Source organism: Hypanus sabinus, chromosome 10 (assembly GCF_030144855.1).
Source record: "Hypanus sabinus isolate sHypSab1 chromosome 10, sHypSab1.hap1, whole genome shotgun sequence".
NCBI lineage: Eukaryota > Metazoa > Chordata > Chondrichthyes > Myliobatiformes > Dasyatidae > Hypanus > Hypanus sabinus.
In genome coordinates, this window is record NC_082715.1 from 41530207 (window position 1) to 41547257 (window position 17051).

Below are 17051 nucleotides of genomic sequence, written 5' to 3' on the forward strand. Positions count from 1 at the left end.
CAATAAAGAAATACAAAAGACAGAATTTAGTAGGAAATGACATATATGCACTTAACTGTCAACGGTAAGTGGGCATGAACCTACTAAACTATATCCCTCTGAAAATCCTGATACAAAACTACTAATTTTGGTGACATTTGCAAACTTACTAACCCTGCAATATACATTTAGAGCAAGGTCATTAATAGATACCAGAAAGTCAATGGGCCCTGGGGAGCACCACTTGCTATGGACTTCCAGTCCACAAAACAACCTCCTACCATTTTGGGATCACTATGCTCCAAGCATTTTCTTGACCATGTAACCAGGCATCGAGTAAAGGAAGAGGCCAAACAGAAGGAGAAGAAGCACAAGTGCAATGATCTTCAAAAGTAGCCATCGATAATTATGCCAGATGAAATATCTGATTGACTTTAGAGGATTCATGAACCAAATAAAGCTGGTGTCAGGGCGACTGCAGAGGAAAATATAAGCAGGAAGAAAGCCAGGAGAAAAAGAATAGTTACTAATTAGTGTCAGGCAGAACTTGAACATTTTTTTTCAAACATATGTCACAAACACCACATTTCTTGCTGTTTCACTAACTACAAATAGTCTGCAGTTACTGAGTATTTCAACTTTTCATAACATTGCAATGAAGATGGAACAGTAGACCACAATGGGAAGAACTTTCCAAATATCTACCCTCTCTGGAGTTTATCATTATTTTGTTTCCTTCTATCAGATTATCCTCCAACATCACTCCAGAATCTAGGACATTCACCTAATTGTTAGCTTCTCTGTGTTCACAAGAGGATTCTTCAAGTTATGCCATCACTTAACTAATGCCTTATCTGCAAACGAATGACATCAACAGTTTTCCAACTTTATGCCATCGTCTTTCATATAATTCTGATTGCATTTGTAATTTGCCTCTCCCCTAAAGGATCAGATTCCAGCACTTGTAGCTTTTATGTTTCCACTTGCCACTCTCCATCTACCTCTCCTTTCTCTGTCTCTTTCCACCTGCCACTGGCACTGGACTTCATCTTACTTCCCTCCTCAGGCCACCAATCACTGAGTTGCTATCTCATATCTCCACTTTCAGCCCTGATGAAGGATTTTAAAACACATTGCCTGTTCCTTCTCCTTCCACACCCCCCTCCCCACCACCCAAATAGATGCTGCTTCACTTACTGAATTCTTCCAGCACATTGCTCACAAATCTGATCTCAAATTTTGTTTACCTGTGTTTCCAATGCTTTCATAATTCTCACATTACTTCTCGAAATAACCTCTCTACATGACCTTTTAGACATTGTGGGTGTTTGGTCTACCTAGAAGTGCCTTCTAAATCAACTTCTAGTGTAGAACCCTGCCCAGTTTTCCAATGTAACTCACAAGCTCTCAGGCCTTTTTCAACGTGCCAGGCATGGTTTGTACCTGGAGATCAGATGAGAACTGTGCTAACATGACAGGGCAATATCAGCTGGTACAGCTCAGGACCTTTGAGGGGAGTATTAAATGTGCAGGGGAAATTACCAAAGATCAGCTGTTTTTTGAGCAATTCCACATCTGACACAGGGAGGATGTTTAAAGAGCAACTACATAGGTTATAGGACAGATTAGATTCCAGTAAGAAAGAAGAAAAAGATTGCAAGGTAGGGGAAGCTTTAATATTGAGGGGGGTGATGAATTTAGTCAGGAAGACACAAGTCTATTTCAGTTTTAGGAAGCTAAAATCAAACAGAACCCTTGAGGATGATAAAGAAGCTAGAAAAGAACTCGAGGGGAATTAGGAGAGACCATGCAAATCAATGGCAAATAGGATTGAAGGGAATCCAAAAACATTCTTTACATACAGTATATCAACAGTAAGATGTTAACTAGACCCACTCAAGGATAAAGGAAGGAAATTATGTTTGGAGCCCAAGGACATAGGCAATTTCCTAAATGTGTACTTGGCTTCAGTATTTGTCAAGGATAAGGATGTGAAGGAAAGTGAGATCAATATGGAATGTGCTAACATGCCAGGGTATTTTGAGATAAAGAAAAAGCTGTGTGGTGTTAGGGAACCCACAGTGTCTGTTGGGATGCACCCCAGGTTATTGAGAGAAGCAAAGGGTGAGATTGCTGGGACCTTGACCGAGATCTTCATGTCCTTTCTAGTCACAGGTAAGGTCCCAGAGGACTAGAGAGTAGCTAATGTTAGGAACAGCTAGCATGGATTTGTGTGGGACAAGTTGTATCTTAATAACTCAACCTTTTCAAGGTGACAAAGCTGAAGGTAGAGCTGTAGATGTTGACTTCATGTATTTCAGTAAGATGTTTGACCAGATCCCTCATGGAAGGCTCATCAAGAAGATTAAGATGAGTGGGATCCATGGTGATCTAGCCATTTGTATTCAGGATTAATTTGCCCAGAAGACCAAGGGTAGTGGTTGATTGGACTTATTCTGGGTGGCGCTCTGAGACCAGTCATGTTCTGCAGAGATTTGTACTGGGACCATTACACTTTGTGATTATATATAAATGACCTAAATGAAAGTGTATGGGTAGGGTAGTAAGTTCACAGATCATAAAAAGTGTGGATGGCATAGAAGAATGCTAAAGGGTACAATGGGATGTTGATCAGTTGCAGATGAGGACAAAGGCAGAAATCATTTAATCTGGCCAAATGTGAGGTATTATTGGGTGATTGATGCCTGGCACAGATTCAGTAGGTACAGTACCCTGCCTCTGCAATGCTCTGTGACAACACGAATAAGACCACAAAATGGAGAACATTCAATTAGAAGCATTTTCCTCCTGTATAGATTATATTTTGAATTGTGCACACAACTCAGCACTTCTATCCACTCCCATTATACTGTTCCTTAAATTGTCCCACAGACCTTGGTCAACAAACTCCTACTCCTTGGTCTAAATACATCATTGTGCAACTGGGTGTTGGAACTCCTAACCAACAGAGCTCAGATAGTCAGGATGCACAACCACTCCTCCCTTCCCATCATCCCCAGGGCTCTTTGCTGAGCCATTGTAGTATGCTCTGCTCACACGTGACTGCATGGACGAACCACTTTGTCCAGTTCACTGATGACATGACAGTGCTGGGGCTCATCACCAACAATGATGAGACTACCTACAGAGAGGAAGTGAAAGAGCTCAAGTCCTGGAACCAGGTCAGTAACCTCTTCCTCAATATCAACAAAACAAAGGAGATAATTATTGACTTCTAGAGAACTCACACCCCTCTTTATTATCAGCAGCAGAGCAGTGAAAACTGCAAGCAGTTTAAAACACTTGCAAGTGCACATCTCACGCAAACCGGAATACATTCCACACAATCAGGAAAGCTCACCAATGCCTCTCTATGTAATGAGACCATAAGACATAGGAGCAGAATTAGGTCATTCCATCATGACTAATTTATTATCCCTCTTGACCTCTCCCCACAACCTTTGATGCCCTGACTACCAAAGAAGCTATCACTTCTACTTTAAACATACTACGTGACTTGTCCTGCATAGCAGTCTGTGGCAATGAATTCCAGAGATTCACTACCTTCTGGCTAAAGAAATTCTAGTTCATCTCTGTTCTAAATGGATGAATCTCTATTCTCATGCTGTGCCCTCTGGTCCTAGACTCTCCCACTATAGGAAACATCTTCTCCACATCCACTTCATCAAGGTCTTTAAATATTCAATAGGTTTCAATGAGATTCCCCATCATTTTTCTGAACTCCAATGTGCATAGGCCCAGAGCTATTGAACACATTTCATAATTATCCATTTTAGTTCCAGAATCATTCTCATGAACCTCCTCTGGACCTCTCCAATGCTAGCCCATCTTCTCTTAAATAAGGGATCCAAAACTACTCACAATACTTCACGTGTGATCTGAGCAATAACTTATGAATCCTCAATATTACATCTTTGCTTTTTACATTCTATTCCTTTCAAAACAAATGTTAACATTTTACCTTCCTTACCACTGACTCAACCTGCAAATTAACCTTTAGAGAGTCCCGCATGAGGACTCCCAAGTCCTGTTGTACCTCTGATTTTTGAAAATTCTCCCTATTTAGAAAATAATCTACACCTTTATTCCTCCTGCCCAAGTGCATAACCATCAAGTTCCCTACACTATATTCAGTCTGCCACTTCTTTGCCCATTCTCCCAATCAGTGTAAGTCCTTCTACAGACACCCTGCTTCTTCAACACTACCTGCCTGAATGTTTGGCTGCTGGAGTGGTCTTGGAGGCAGTTCAGAACAGAGGCAAGGCCGAGTTGAGTTGGTGGAACTGGGCCGAATTGTAAAGGTAGGATATGGGCCAAATCAAGCCGGCAGGTCTTGGGAGCCCAAGGTTTGGCTGATTTAAGCATTGCCATATTGAAAAGGTCAGGGCTTTGAGGCCAGAGGTGAGGGATAGGCCAGTGTTCAGCTCACTGTTCTGTGAGGTTTACTCTTCTCTGTGCTGGACCAAAGCTGTAGCTTGCACCTAATGGGCTCCTGGTTTGGCTGCAGTGATGACTGACTTTGTGGCTGTGAACTCAGCTTTATGAATTTCATTTCTTAATGTTCTTTGCTTACTTTTATTGTTTGCACATTGGGTGTTTGACAGTCTTTTTAATGGGTTCTATTGAGTTTCTTTATTTAGTGGCTGTTGGTAAGGAGAGGAATCTGAAGGTTGTATGTAGTATACGTACTTTGGTAATAAGTACTTAGAATTTTGACTGTGTATCCCATATGCTGACAGCTGTTCGGAGGCCTGTATATAACTCCCATCAGGATCTTTTTACCCTTGCAGTTTCTTAACTCTATCTACAAGTACTGTATTCTACATCTTCCAGTGCTATGTCACCTCCTTCTAAAGATTTGGATTTCATTTTTTTTTTTACCAACGGAATCACCCCATCCCCTCTGTCTACCTGCCTGTCCTATCAATACTATGTATATCCTTGGATGTTAAAGTTCCCAACTGTGATCTTCTTTCAGCCATGACTCAGTGATTCCCACAAAGTCATTCTTGCTAATCTCTAACTGTGTTTACAAGAACATCTACCTTATTCTATATATTGTGTGCATTCAAATATTACACCTTCACCCTTTCCATTTTGCTCCCCATGTTATACTTCACCCTCATCCCATTGACTGCAATTTTGCTCTATCACCAGAATCAGAATGCCTGTCCTTCAGTTTTACTACACTCTGGATTGACTTGTATACCAACTACCCCCTCTCCAACCCTATCACTCCAATTCCCACCCCCCTGACACTTTAGTTTAAACCCTCCCCAACAGCTCCAGCAAACCTGCCTGCAAGGATATCGGCCCCACCCTCTTGTGTTAGGTGTAACCAGTCCTTTTTGTACAGGTCATACCTTTCCCAGAAAAGATTCCAGTGATCTGCAAATCTGAAACACTGCCCCCTGCGCCAATTCTTCGACCACATACCTTTCTGCTAAATCATCCTATTCTTACCCTCACTGGCACATAGCACAGGCAGTAATCCAGTGAGTAACAACATCTTGGAGGTCCTGCTTTTCAGATTTCTGCCCAACCCCCTAAATTCTCTCTTCAGGACCTCCTCTCTTTTTCTACCTATGGAATCGGTCCCAATATGTACTATGACTTCTGGCTACTCACTCTCCCCATTTAGAATGCTGTGGACCCAACTTGAGACATATCTGGCACCTGGGAGGTAACATACCATTCAGGTGACTGAATCTCTTCTCTGCTCCTTTAATTATACAATCCCCAATCACTGCTGCACTCCTCCCCCACTTCCCAGATACCCTGTTGCTGTGGCTTCCCCCAGTAGATCATTCCCCTAAATAGTATCCAAAGCTGTATACTTACTATTGAAGGGAATGGCCTCAGAGTACTCTGCACTGGTTGCCTATTCCCTTTTCCTCCTGCCAGTCACCCAGGTACCTGACTCCTGCAAGCTAGGGGTGATGCCCTCTATGTAGCTCCTATCTGTGACCTCCTTAATCTCCCATATGAGTCAAGGAGCTGCAGCTTAATACACTTCATGAAGATGTAGTTATCAGGGAAACTGGATCTTGAAGTGGCATGTTTCATATTGATCTGGACTGTGGAGACATGAACTAGACTAGAATGGTTGGCTTACTTTGGCTTCTCCAGTGGTTCTGGCTCATTTCGAGCCAGGCCTGCAGGACTTTTCTCAGCTTCCTCTGCTGTCAACAAGTGCAGCTCAGCCTCCACCTTACCCTGGAACCATAAAGCATTTGATTTGAAGATTGCAATGACTTACACATCCACATCCCTGTCCACACGGCAATTTTGGCTTGTAAGTGATAATTCTAAACCAGAAAAAGACAAAACTCCCTACCGTAAGCTCCATTTCATCATTTTCATTTCTGGCAACAAATGGCCACCAACCCTTCACCCTCTTCTGCTTAAAGATGGAGACCATGGGGAATGAAGATTCATCTGTAGCCATTTCAATTGTACAGAGCTTGGCCGTTTTTGCTCCTCGGGTGAACCTGTTCAGATCCAATTCAATTGCACCTGTCAGGGGGAAAAAAACATTCCAGTAGGGAGAGTCACAACTGAATTGAAGGAAAGTGTTCCACGTTATTTCATTTGCATTTCTAAATACTCATTTTAAAGTTAACATTCTTGCATGCTTTCCAGAACTTATGCAGTGTTAAAACTAATGTTTCTTTTGTTTCAGTCTGACTATCGCCGCCATCCCACTAAATTTGCCACTTCAGCTTTTCCCCCGGTATTCTGTATTAGTACTGCTTGCTGTATTTCTACAGAAATTGGAAATTCCATGACTTTTGCTTGACAATTTCAATCCTGCTTTCATATTCACATATCTACAGTAGAAGTCAGAAGTTTACAAACACTTAGGTTGAAGTCATCAAAACTCATTGTTTAACCACTTCACAGGTTTCATATTAGCAAACTATAGTATTGGCAAGATGTTGAGGACATCTACTTTATGCATGACACGAGTAATTTTTCCAACAATTGTTTACAGACTGATTATTTCACTTTTAGTTGACTATATCACAATTCCAGAGGGTCAGAAATTTACGAACAAAATCAAAATAAATCAGCCAAGACCTCAAAAAAAAACTGTGGACCTCTACAAGTCTGGTTCATCCTTGGGAGCAATTTCCAAACGCCTGAAGGTACCACGTTCATCTGTACAAGCAATCGTACGCAAGTATAAACACCATGGGACCACGCAGCAACCATACCGCTCAGGAAGGAGACGCGTTCTGTCTCTTAGAGCTGAACGTACTTTGACGCGAAAAGTGCAAATCAATCCCAGAACAACAGTAAAGGACCTTGTGAAGATGCTGGAGGAAACAGGTAGACAAGTATCTATATCCACAGTAAAACGAGTCCTATATTGACATAACCTGAAAGACTGCTTAGCAAGGAAGAAGCTACTGCTCCAAATCCACCATCAAAAACCCAGACTACAGTTTGCAAGTGCACAGATTGACAAAGATCTTACTTTTTGGAGAAACGTCCTCTGGTCTGATGAAACAAAAATTGAACTGTCTGGCCATAATGACCATTATGTTTGGAGGGAAAAGGATGAGGCTTGCAAGCCAAAGAACACCATCCCAACAGTGAAGCATGGGGGTGGCAGCATCATGTTGTGGGGGTGCTTTGCTGCAGGAGGACTGGTGCACTTCACAAAATAGATGGCATCATGAGGAAGGAAAATTTTATAGATATATTGAAGCAACATCTTAAGACATCAGCCAGGAAGTTAAAGCTCAGTTACAAATGGGTCTTCCAAATGGACAATGACCCCAAGCATACCTCCAAAGTTGTGGCAAAATTGCTTAAGGACAACAAAGTCAAGGTATTGGAGCAGCCATCACAAAGCCCTGACCTCAATCCGATAGAAAATTTGTGGGCAGAACTGAAAAAGCATGTGCGAGCAAGGAGACATACAAACCTGACTCAGTTACATCAGTTCTGTCTGGAGGATTGGAACAAAATTCCAGCAACTTACCGTGAGAAGCTTGTGGAAGGCTACCCAAAACATTTGACCCAAGTTAAACAATTTAAAGGCAATGCTACTAAATACTAACAAAGTGTATGTAAACTTCTAACCCACTGGGAAAGTGATGAAAGAAATAAAAGCTGAAAGAAATCATTCTCTCTACTATTATTCTGACATTTCACATTCTTAAAATAAAGTAGTGATCCTCACTGACCTAAGACAGGGAATGTTTTCTAGGATTAAATGTCAGGAGTTGTGGAAAACTGAGTTAAAATGTATTTGGCTGAGGTATATGTAAACTTCTGACTTCAACTGTACCTCTGACTCTTCCCTTTTCTTTCTGCTTTATTCCCTTATCTCCACCTCAGGGAACAGCTTCCTAACCAAAATCTATTTGAAGCTCACAATCTCTTAGCTTTCTCAGTAAATACTTCCTCCCTCCCTGCTCTATGTAAGGATCTATTGTATTCTCCTCACTCCTCTCCCTTGATAATATCTTCCCACCCAGGTTGCCCCTAGCATGTCCTCCTCTTTAACCACTGCATTGGAAAGAGCTCTGGACTACATCTCGTATAGTTTTCTGCTCTTCTGTTCTCACTTGTTTTCCAGGGTCTTCATTTTCTGCTGCACCATCCTTTGCGGTGTCTGATACCTTCAATGAGATTCTATCACAAAACCAGTGATCTACTTTGCTCCTAACAGTTTAAAGGGCCTGTGCTCTTTACGATGCCCTGATCTACTCTTTTCATGGCACTTTCCCATGCAACACCAGCTGAACCAATGTCTGCTCGTTTAACTTAGCCCCTCTCATGATCTGGGGAATCAAACCATTCTATAAGGTGAAGAAATAATTTAATTGCATTTCCTCTAGTCTACTGTACTACACTTAGTGCTCATGATGTGTCTCTGCTGAACAGGAGAAACTAAATACAGATTAAGGGACTGTGCAGCATTTCCTTTCAGTGTTTGGTAGCAATCCTGAGCTTCCAGGTACTGGTCACTTTAATTCTTCATCACCTCCCACTCTGACTAATGTCCTAGTCTGGTCTCAAGGAGGTATGTGGTAAGCTCCAGAAAAGGCTTCTACTCTGGGCATATTGCAGCCTTTGGGTCTCAATATCAAACTGAACAATTTCAGGTAATCGAGATTTTCTGTTTGTATAATTCTACTGTAAGGTTATCCATTTGTAATATTTATTGACTATTACTCTGTCTACAGATGCAGCCTGATTCCCTTTTTTAATTTCAAGCTCAACAATAATTATGACCTGCACTTTATGACAATTTATTCCCTTTTCTTTGTTATCTCTCTATATTGACCCTATTAATCAGAATTTTTTTGTATCATTGTCCCTTTGTCCTGTCTTTTCTTCACCCATCTTCTCTGCAAAATAAAGCTAACTGGGTTTCTCTGTTCTTCATTTCTGACAAAAGGTCTTCAACTGAAATGGTGTGCAGATGTTTCCTGATCTCTAGGATAGGCCACGCAGCTGGCAGCAGTCATCTCTACAGTCTATGTAATGTATTTTACCCAGAAGTTTTACAACACCAAGGCATGAGGTGACATTGCTTTTGTGATGCTTCTCTTTGTTTGGCTCTTAAATGTTACACACAGAAGATGATCACAAGGATGTAATACAGAGACCATGTGTGCTGGAGGCATTAAGGATTCATAGAGTAATACAGTATAGAAAATGGCCCTTCATCCCAATTCATCCATACCACCCACTGTGCCCATCAAGCTCATCCCATTTGGTCTGTAACCCTCTTATTCATGAACTTACCCTACTGTCCTTTGAAAGTTGTTATTGTACCTGCCTTAGTCACTTCCTCTGGCAGCTGATTCTGTATATATACCACCCTCTGCATGAAGAGGTTGCCCCCCAGCTCCCTTCTAAATCTTTCATCTCTCGCTTAAACCTCTCCCTTCTAAATCTTTCATCTCTCGCTTAAACCTTTTTAGTTCACCTTTCTTGGGAAGAAAGACTACATGTGTTCATACTGTCTATGACCTTATGATAAGGTCACCTCTTGGTCTCATATGTTCCAGGGAATAAAGTCCAAACTGAAGCTACTGAGGCTTGAAGATGCATATATACATTGAATCTTTGCTGATGTTGTCTTAATGTTTGCAGATGACACAAGAATTAGTGGTGCTGTTGACATTGACAGGAATAGTCTAAGTTTACAGCACAGCATTGGTAAACACTGGTAAGGCAGTGGCAGATAAAATTTAGTCTGATAAGAGTGAAGGGATTCCCTCTGGGGGACTAGTAAGTATAGTCTATACACAGTCACGATAAGGCCCTAGGGGATATTGAGGAACAGGGAGATCTTGATGTACAATTCCAAGGACCTTTGAAAGTGGCAGCACAGGCAGGTCTGGCGGCAAAGGCATATGGGATGATATGGTTCAACATTATAGAACATTGGAGTTAGGAAGTGTGTTATTATTCTGGAGAGGGCACAGAGGAGATTCACCACCATTTTGCTCAGGATGGAGTATTGTTCACTGAGGAAAGATTGAATAGTTTGGATTTATTAATAAGTTCTTCTTGGACTTTCAGCTGGGTATAGTTATCAATTTTAACTGATGTTTCAATGACAAACAGACAGACAGACATACTTTATTGATCCCGGGGGAAATTGGGTTTCATTACAGCCTCACCAACCAAGAATAGTGAAGAGATACAGCAATATAAAACCATAAATAATTAATCATAAGTTAATCATGCCAAGTGGAAATAAGTCCAGGACCAGCCTTTTGGCTCAGGGTGTCTGATACTCCAAGGGAGGAGTTGTAATGTTTGATGGCCACAGGTAGGAATGACTTCCTATGACGCTCAGTGTAACATCTCAGTAGAATGGGTATCTGGCTGAATGTACTCCTGTGCCTAACCAGTACATTACGGAGTGGATGGGAGACATTGTCCAAGATGGCATGCAACTTGGACAGCAAACTCTGCCACCTTCATCAGGGATAATACCTAGGCATGTCTCTCCTGGTCGGCTAGTCCTCAACTTTTATCTTTGTTATAATTCTCATTCTCTAGTTTTATTTCAATGACTTCCTTCACCAAGTGATCCCAAAAGCCATTGGTGCAGCACAGTAGCTTTGTACTGTTGAAATCAATCCTATTGCCATTGCGAATGGCATTTACAGGATTCCCTGTGAATGTGAAGCAGCTTATATTGGCCAGATGGGATGCATGGTGGAAACCTGCATCAAGGAGCAGCGGAGGTGCAACCATTTGGGTACCCAGAGAAATTGACAGTAGCAGAACATTGCATTCGCAATGGCCATAGGATTGACTTAGATGGCATAAAATTACTTTGCCACGCCAATGGTTTTTGGGACTGCCTGGTGAAAGAAGCCATTGAAATAAAACTAGAGAAAAGAATTTTAACAAAGATGAATGTTTCGCTCCAAGAAAGAACTGGAATTCAACTGTAAGCAAGGTGGGACAGAGGAAACCTGATTAGTTGAGGACTAACCAATCGGGAGGGATGGATATATGCCACCCGGCTAGACGTGCCTAGGCATCACTGCTGATGAAGATTGTGGAGTTTGTCATCAAACACCTGTTAAAATCAATATTTGTGCCAGCTGGAAGCCTGAGAAGAGTTTATTTGTCATATACACTGGGAAAGCACTAGATCCTTAGTCAGGATTTATGTTCCTTGGAATGGAGAAGGCTGAAGGAAAACCTGACTGAGGAATGAAAAATTAGATTGCAAGGAAGTTTTACCCATGGTTTCAAAAAACAGGGCATAGGTTTAGGATAAAGGATGGGAGACTAAGAAGGGAATTGCCTAAGGATTTGTAACATCCAGAAGGAAACCACCACCTGAGAGTGCTAGAGGCAAATGCCTTCAGAACATTTTAGTAGTATCTATGTAAGTACTTGAACTATCAAGGCAGAGAAAGCTACAGGTAAATCAGACTAGTATAGATTGGTACTTGTTGGGTTGGACATGGTGCGTGTGGGAGTAAAGGGCAAAGGACCTGTTTCTGCACTGTGTAACACTGAAACTGAGTGCATTACATCATTGATGTCAAATATTTATCTTAAGTTGGGGCAAGTAAGGAGATTGGTTAATTCCCCTCATTCTGTGATGTAACTGTTTCAAAGTAGGAGAGTTTTTCTTAATGATAAACATGAATGTACAAATGTGTCCGGATTTAATACTCAAGATGGTAAAAGAAAAATTCTATGGTTCTAAATGATAGTTCATCTTACCAAGGAAGTCATCAGCTGAAAAGTGGTCAGCATCCCAGACCTGCAGAGTCAGGCGTGCTGGTATCTTGTATTCTGTCTCATCCCAGGAAAACATGGACTCCTTTTTGGACATGACAATCTTCTCCTCAGCCATCAGGTAATCAAAGGGGAAGATGAACCGCCAGTTGAAGTTGCCTTCGCCAGTCAGTGAATGATAGTGCACGTCAGTGTCCTGCTTGTCTTCCTGCTGCCCTTTCAGCCAGCTATAAGAGGCAGCCAGCAGCAGAATAGTTAATACCAAAAAACTTTAAACCAGTCAAAAGAAATCCAGACTAAAACAAATCTCTGTCTGTACCTTGGATCTTGGATTTCTAGTCTTCACTGTTGGGAATAGTCTAAAGATCAACCTGGTTTCACACTAATGAACTAGCATTAATTTTGTTCATGTTCTTGGATGAAAATATTTACCCAACTGGATTGCGGAGGAAGAGATACTTTGCAGATGTATAAATTAATGTGAACCTGACATAGGTTGTGCTGGAGATTTGTTTACTGAGATAACTTGCTCATCACAAGATTGGTCTGGCACATCCATTTCACATTTTACTCGTCTCAGCCGTGTATCCAAAGATGTCACTAATCACACAATACCATTTTCTCCCTTTCGGGCTTAAACTGGAATTCAAAGCTGTGACCTCTGAAACATTTCTTCTGTTTCATGCTTTTCCTACTTAAAGGAGCCACTTTCCTGACATTGAGAGACATTACTGGGCACCTTCAGAACTCACTGCAAACTTCTCAGAAATCTTCCATAGTGTTAATTTCTAAGAGGGTGAGTTCTTTCCAACATGTAGCTACCAAAGTATTAATTCTACACATTTTTGGGCAAACTCTTCATCATTGGAAGGTAGTTAGTTACACAATGTCACAATGGACAAGTGGCAGATACACACCTGTCAATATGATGTTTGCATCTCCAAGTTAGTGAGTTACCAGTGGAACCAATGTCCCTTGGCAGTCTATTCTTAGAGAAAGGATTTCATCTGACTTGATTTTTAAAGAAGACCAGCTGGAAAGTCAGAACATGAGAAATGCCACTTTGGCTAGTTCCCTGTGAGTGCAGACAGTTGATGACTACTCTATGTGTGCCCAGGTGGGCTCCCTCTTATGAATGGGAAAGGTTGCCGCTCATTTGATGAGTATGTGACTAAGGATAATAAGAAAGCATTCCCCATGGTAAATGCCACATTTGCAGAAAACTTTATGTTGTATGGTATATAACTATTTTCCAATTTGGTCTTGGGTCTATACATTCTATTACTGAAATATATTAATGTGCTTCTTGTGGTATATTGATATCCAATGACAGTTATGTCTGAAGATCTGTCCTGTCATGGGATCAACAACCCAATACATTTGAGTTTAAATGGCTATTGTTTTCCCTAAAGCAGTGTTTCAAGGATATCTTGTGGATATAAATATAATGAGCTTCACATCCTGTGCCTCATTTCATCAATGCACAGTTCATAAATTCAAAAACACAGCTCAATAAGGATACTGTTAAAGTAGGAATATATAAAATACACAATTTTGCTCATTAACTTACAAAACTGTTAGAGGTTGTACCTGTAACTAGACTTACAAAACATACTGTCCTTCCCAAAGTTTTTGATGTCAAATAACTTAAAAATAATTATTAATAGGCCTAAGACATTTCATGTGTCAATTAAGATCAAGGTTTCACAATAAACAAAAACTGGCAGTTTCATAGTTTGTCCCAGCAGCTATCAACAAAGTAAAAAGGAAAAACAGCTTACAGCACTTGGTTTCACAACAGGATCCTGTTATTAATCATCTTCTTGAATTTTTCAAATATTATATAAAATATTAATAAATGAAATTAATGAAGTTGAGAATGATAAATTACCTGAGCAGATATTTGATAATCACATGGAGAAGTAGATTTTAAACTAATTTGAATCTCACTAACTCAGCCTCCCCTCTTTGCAGATGGCATTATTTGGTTGACGTATTGCACATACTCATGCATGACTAGAACTGGCTGCAAGCAACGTAGCAATTTTCCTTACATAAACATGCCCATGACAGGTAATCATTGCAATAGCTGAAACAGACATAATGGCACTATTTTTTAAAGTTCTTTTGATGTTCTTATTTCTCCTTTCATTATTAACAAAGGCATTTCCTCTAGGTTTCCTGACATTCTCTTTCTGCAGCTGGTAGAGTGGGGAAGTACATTCCAAACATGTTTGTTGCTTGGGTATAATAAACGATCTAAACTTTGTTTATTTAATAAATGTTTCAAACAAAAGCCTTTCAGCAAGTCCTCCTTTAGTGCCCTTGGCATTCAGATGCAATTGGAGAGTGTCTAAAAAGTGGCCTACATGTGAAAACATCTGTATTTTTCTATTTTATTGAGAAGAGGTGATGGCTCCAAAATAGCGTGATATGTCACAGAACTGTAGGATGCAATAGTTTATTTGAGTGACTTCTGGACTTGGCTGGACTGCCACCTACAAGGAGGAACAAAAATATCCAGGATGAATCATCCTGTCTGTCCTCGTGACATGGACAGTTGACTTTTGGGAAAGGGGTCACTGCTGACTTTTACAGAAAGGATTTCATGGAGGAGTGTGGGGTGCAGGAAGCTGAAATCTGACAGAGAGGAAGAAAATAACTAATGAAGATCTATTTTTATGCTTCTTCTGGTTGTTAACCGACTGGTGGCGTAGTGGCATCAGTGCTGGACTTCGGGACGAGAGGTCCAGAGTTCGAATCTGGCCAGCTCCGTCGAATGTCGAGCTATTTGAACTCGTTTTAAAAAAAAACCTGGCGAGGTTTCAGATGCCCAAGACATGCCACACACGCACTGGTTGGTTATAATTGGTCAGCTACAGAGCTGCATCAGATGTGATGGGCAAAATAATCCCTCTGTGCTGTAGCCATTCTATGATTTTATGATCAACGCGTCAATTATTTACTATAAACTTTCTTGTGAACAAAGACCATTTTGAGTATACAGTGCTTATAAAATTATTCACCTCCCAGAAGTTTTTATGTTTTATTATTTTACAACATTAGACTATAAGACCATAAGACATAGAGCAGAATTAGGCCCTCTGGCTCATCAAGTCTGCTCTGCCATTCAATCATGGCTGATCCTTTTTTCTATCTCCTCAACCCCAGCTCTTGGCCTTCTCCACATAACCTTTGATGCCATGTCCAATCAAGAATGTATCAATCTCTGCTTTAAATACACCCAAAGTCTATTTAGGAATCGGATGGCAGGGGTGAAGAAGCTGTTTCTGAATCGTTGAGTGTGTGCCTTCAGGCTTCTGTACCTCCTACCTGATGGTAACAGTGAGAAAAGGGCATGCCCCAGGTGCTAGAGGTTCTTAATAATGGACACTATCTTTCTGAGACACTGCTCCTTGAAGATGTCCACACAGACTCAAGGCTGTAATTGCTGACAAAGGTGCATCTACTAAATACTAACTTGAAGGGGTTGAATATTTATGCAATCAATTATTTTGTATTTGTAATTAATTTTGATCGCTTTGTAGAGACCTGTTTTTACTTTGACACAAGATGCCAGTGTGTAGAAACACTGATCTATTGATGAGTGTCAAAAAAGCCAAATTAAATCCACTGTTATTTAATGTTGTGAAACAAAAAAAACATGAAAACTTTTTATATGCACTATAGGCACATTATGAATTACATTTTGTAGCTATTATAAGATATTGTTAGTAATGAAATAGGTTTGTACAATGTGCACTGTTGGAATTAGTAATGAAAGTGACCTAAGGACACTCTTAATGTTTTGAACAACCTGGAGCAATGGTGCATCAAAGAGTGCTACAAAACAAAGTTAATAAGAGCCAAAATTCATGTAGTTCATAAAGATACTAGCAGGATTTACTGATCCCAGATAATTAACTTGAAAGACATTACAGCCCTCATACACCCACAGGCAAATGTTTCAGTTATTTTGTTATAAGCTTTTAAAAAATAGCAATAAGCCAGCAGTTTTCAAAGCACAATTAATTTGAACATTAGTCATGCATGAGAAAGCTTGCATTCATTTTGCAAAGAAAAAACACTAAAGCACATAAAAATGCAGTTAGCAGTGATGCCATACCAACCAGATTTTTAGTTCTTTTCAGATGACACATTGCCAGACTTGACCTTTATCAAGGTACCTGTTATTTCTGAGTTAATCAGTTAACCACATTCAGTACCAAAAAACGACGTGGATAACAATCTAGAGCTAGAGGAATGCGATCAGAAGCTCCAAAGACTCTATTCTTGCGAGAGGAAGGATCTGTCAGAAGCCAGTGACCCAGTGGGGGACATGGACTTGAGAAGAAGATAACAATCTCTTCATTGAATTTGTGCTTCACAGGTTAGAGATACAATTATTTAAGGAAAGAACCAATTCAGGTACATTGAGAACTATTACTACTTTTGATGTAGATGATTGCTTCTAATTTAGTAGGTGATAGGCCACAGTATATTGATGTAAGTTTGGCTAAGGTACAATAAAATGAGAATGCTGGATAGCATTATAGAAGAAATTAGTACTATACTGAACAGTCACGGATTAAGAAAGACCATAGGGCAGACAAGGGTAGGTTTGGGATGTGTCAAAGCTGAGTGAGCTACCATTGAGAATACTGCCATGGTAAAGTGGATGAAATCCACTTAGTTGGATTTAAAAAGCCAAGACAGGATGATTGTGCAACCACACAAAATGCTGGTGGAACTCAGTAGGCCAGGTAGCATCTATGGGAAAAAATAAATTGTTGATGTTTTGGGCCAAGATCCTT

The 17051-nt window shown here is 40.5% G+C and overlaps 1 protein-coding gene and 1 long non-coding RNA gene across 6 annotated transcripts in view; one reads left to right on the forward strand and one right to left on the reverse strand.

Annotated features, from left to right (window-relative positions):
- otofa (otoferlin a) overlaps window positions 1–17051 on the reverse strand; it is a 351746-nt gene that overhangs the window by 1989 nt on the left and 332706 nt on the right. For 3 of the 5 annotated variants that reach the window (XM_059981757.1, XM_059981756.1, XM_059981754.1), the window contains 4 exons: window positions 12223–12464; window positions 6338–6516; window positions 6116–6216; window positions 100–454 (listed from right to left, as the gene is read on the reverse strand). In XM_059981757.1, the coding sequence (XP_059837740.1) occupies window positions 274–454; window positions 6116–6216; window positions 6338–6516; window positions 12223–12464 (703 nt within the window). In that variant the 3' untranslated portion in view covers window positions 100–273. Of the gene's footprint in view, window positions 1–99; window positions 455–6115; window positions 6217–6337; window positions 6517–12222; window positions 12465–17051 lie in introns of those variants that run through there. The other 2 variants (XM_059981755.1, XM_059981752.1) reach the window with 1 other exon arrangement.
- Window positions 16385–17051, forward strand: part of LOC132400613 (uncharacterized) — a 66484-nt gene continuing 65817 nt past the window's right edge. Inside the window, exon 1 of the long non-coding RNA XR_009514318.1 lies at window positions 16385–16627. This is a non-coding gene — a long non-coding RNA (uncharacterized LOC132400613). The remainder of the gene's footprint in view (window positions 16628–17051) is intronic.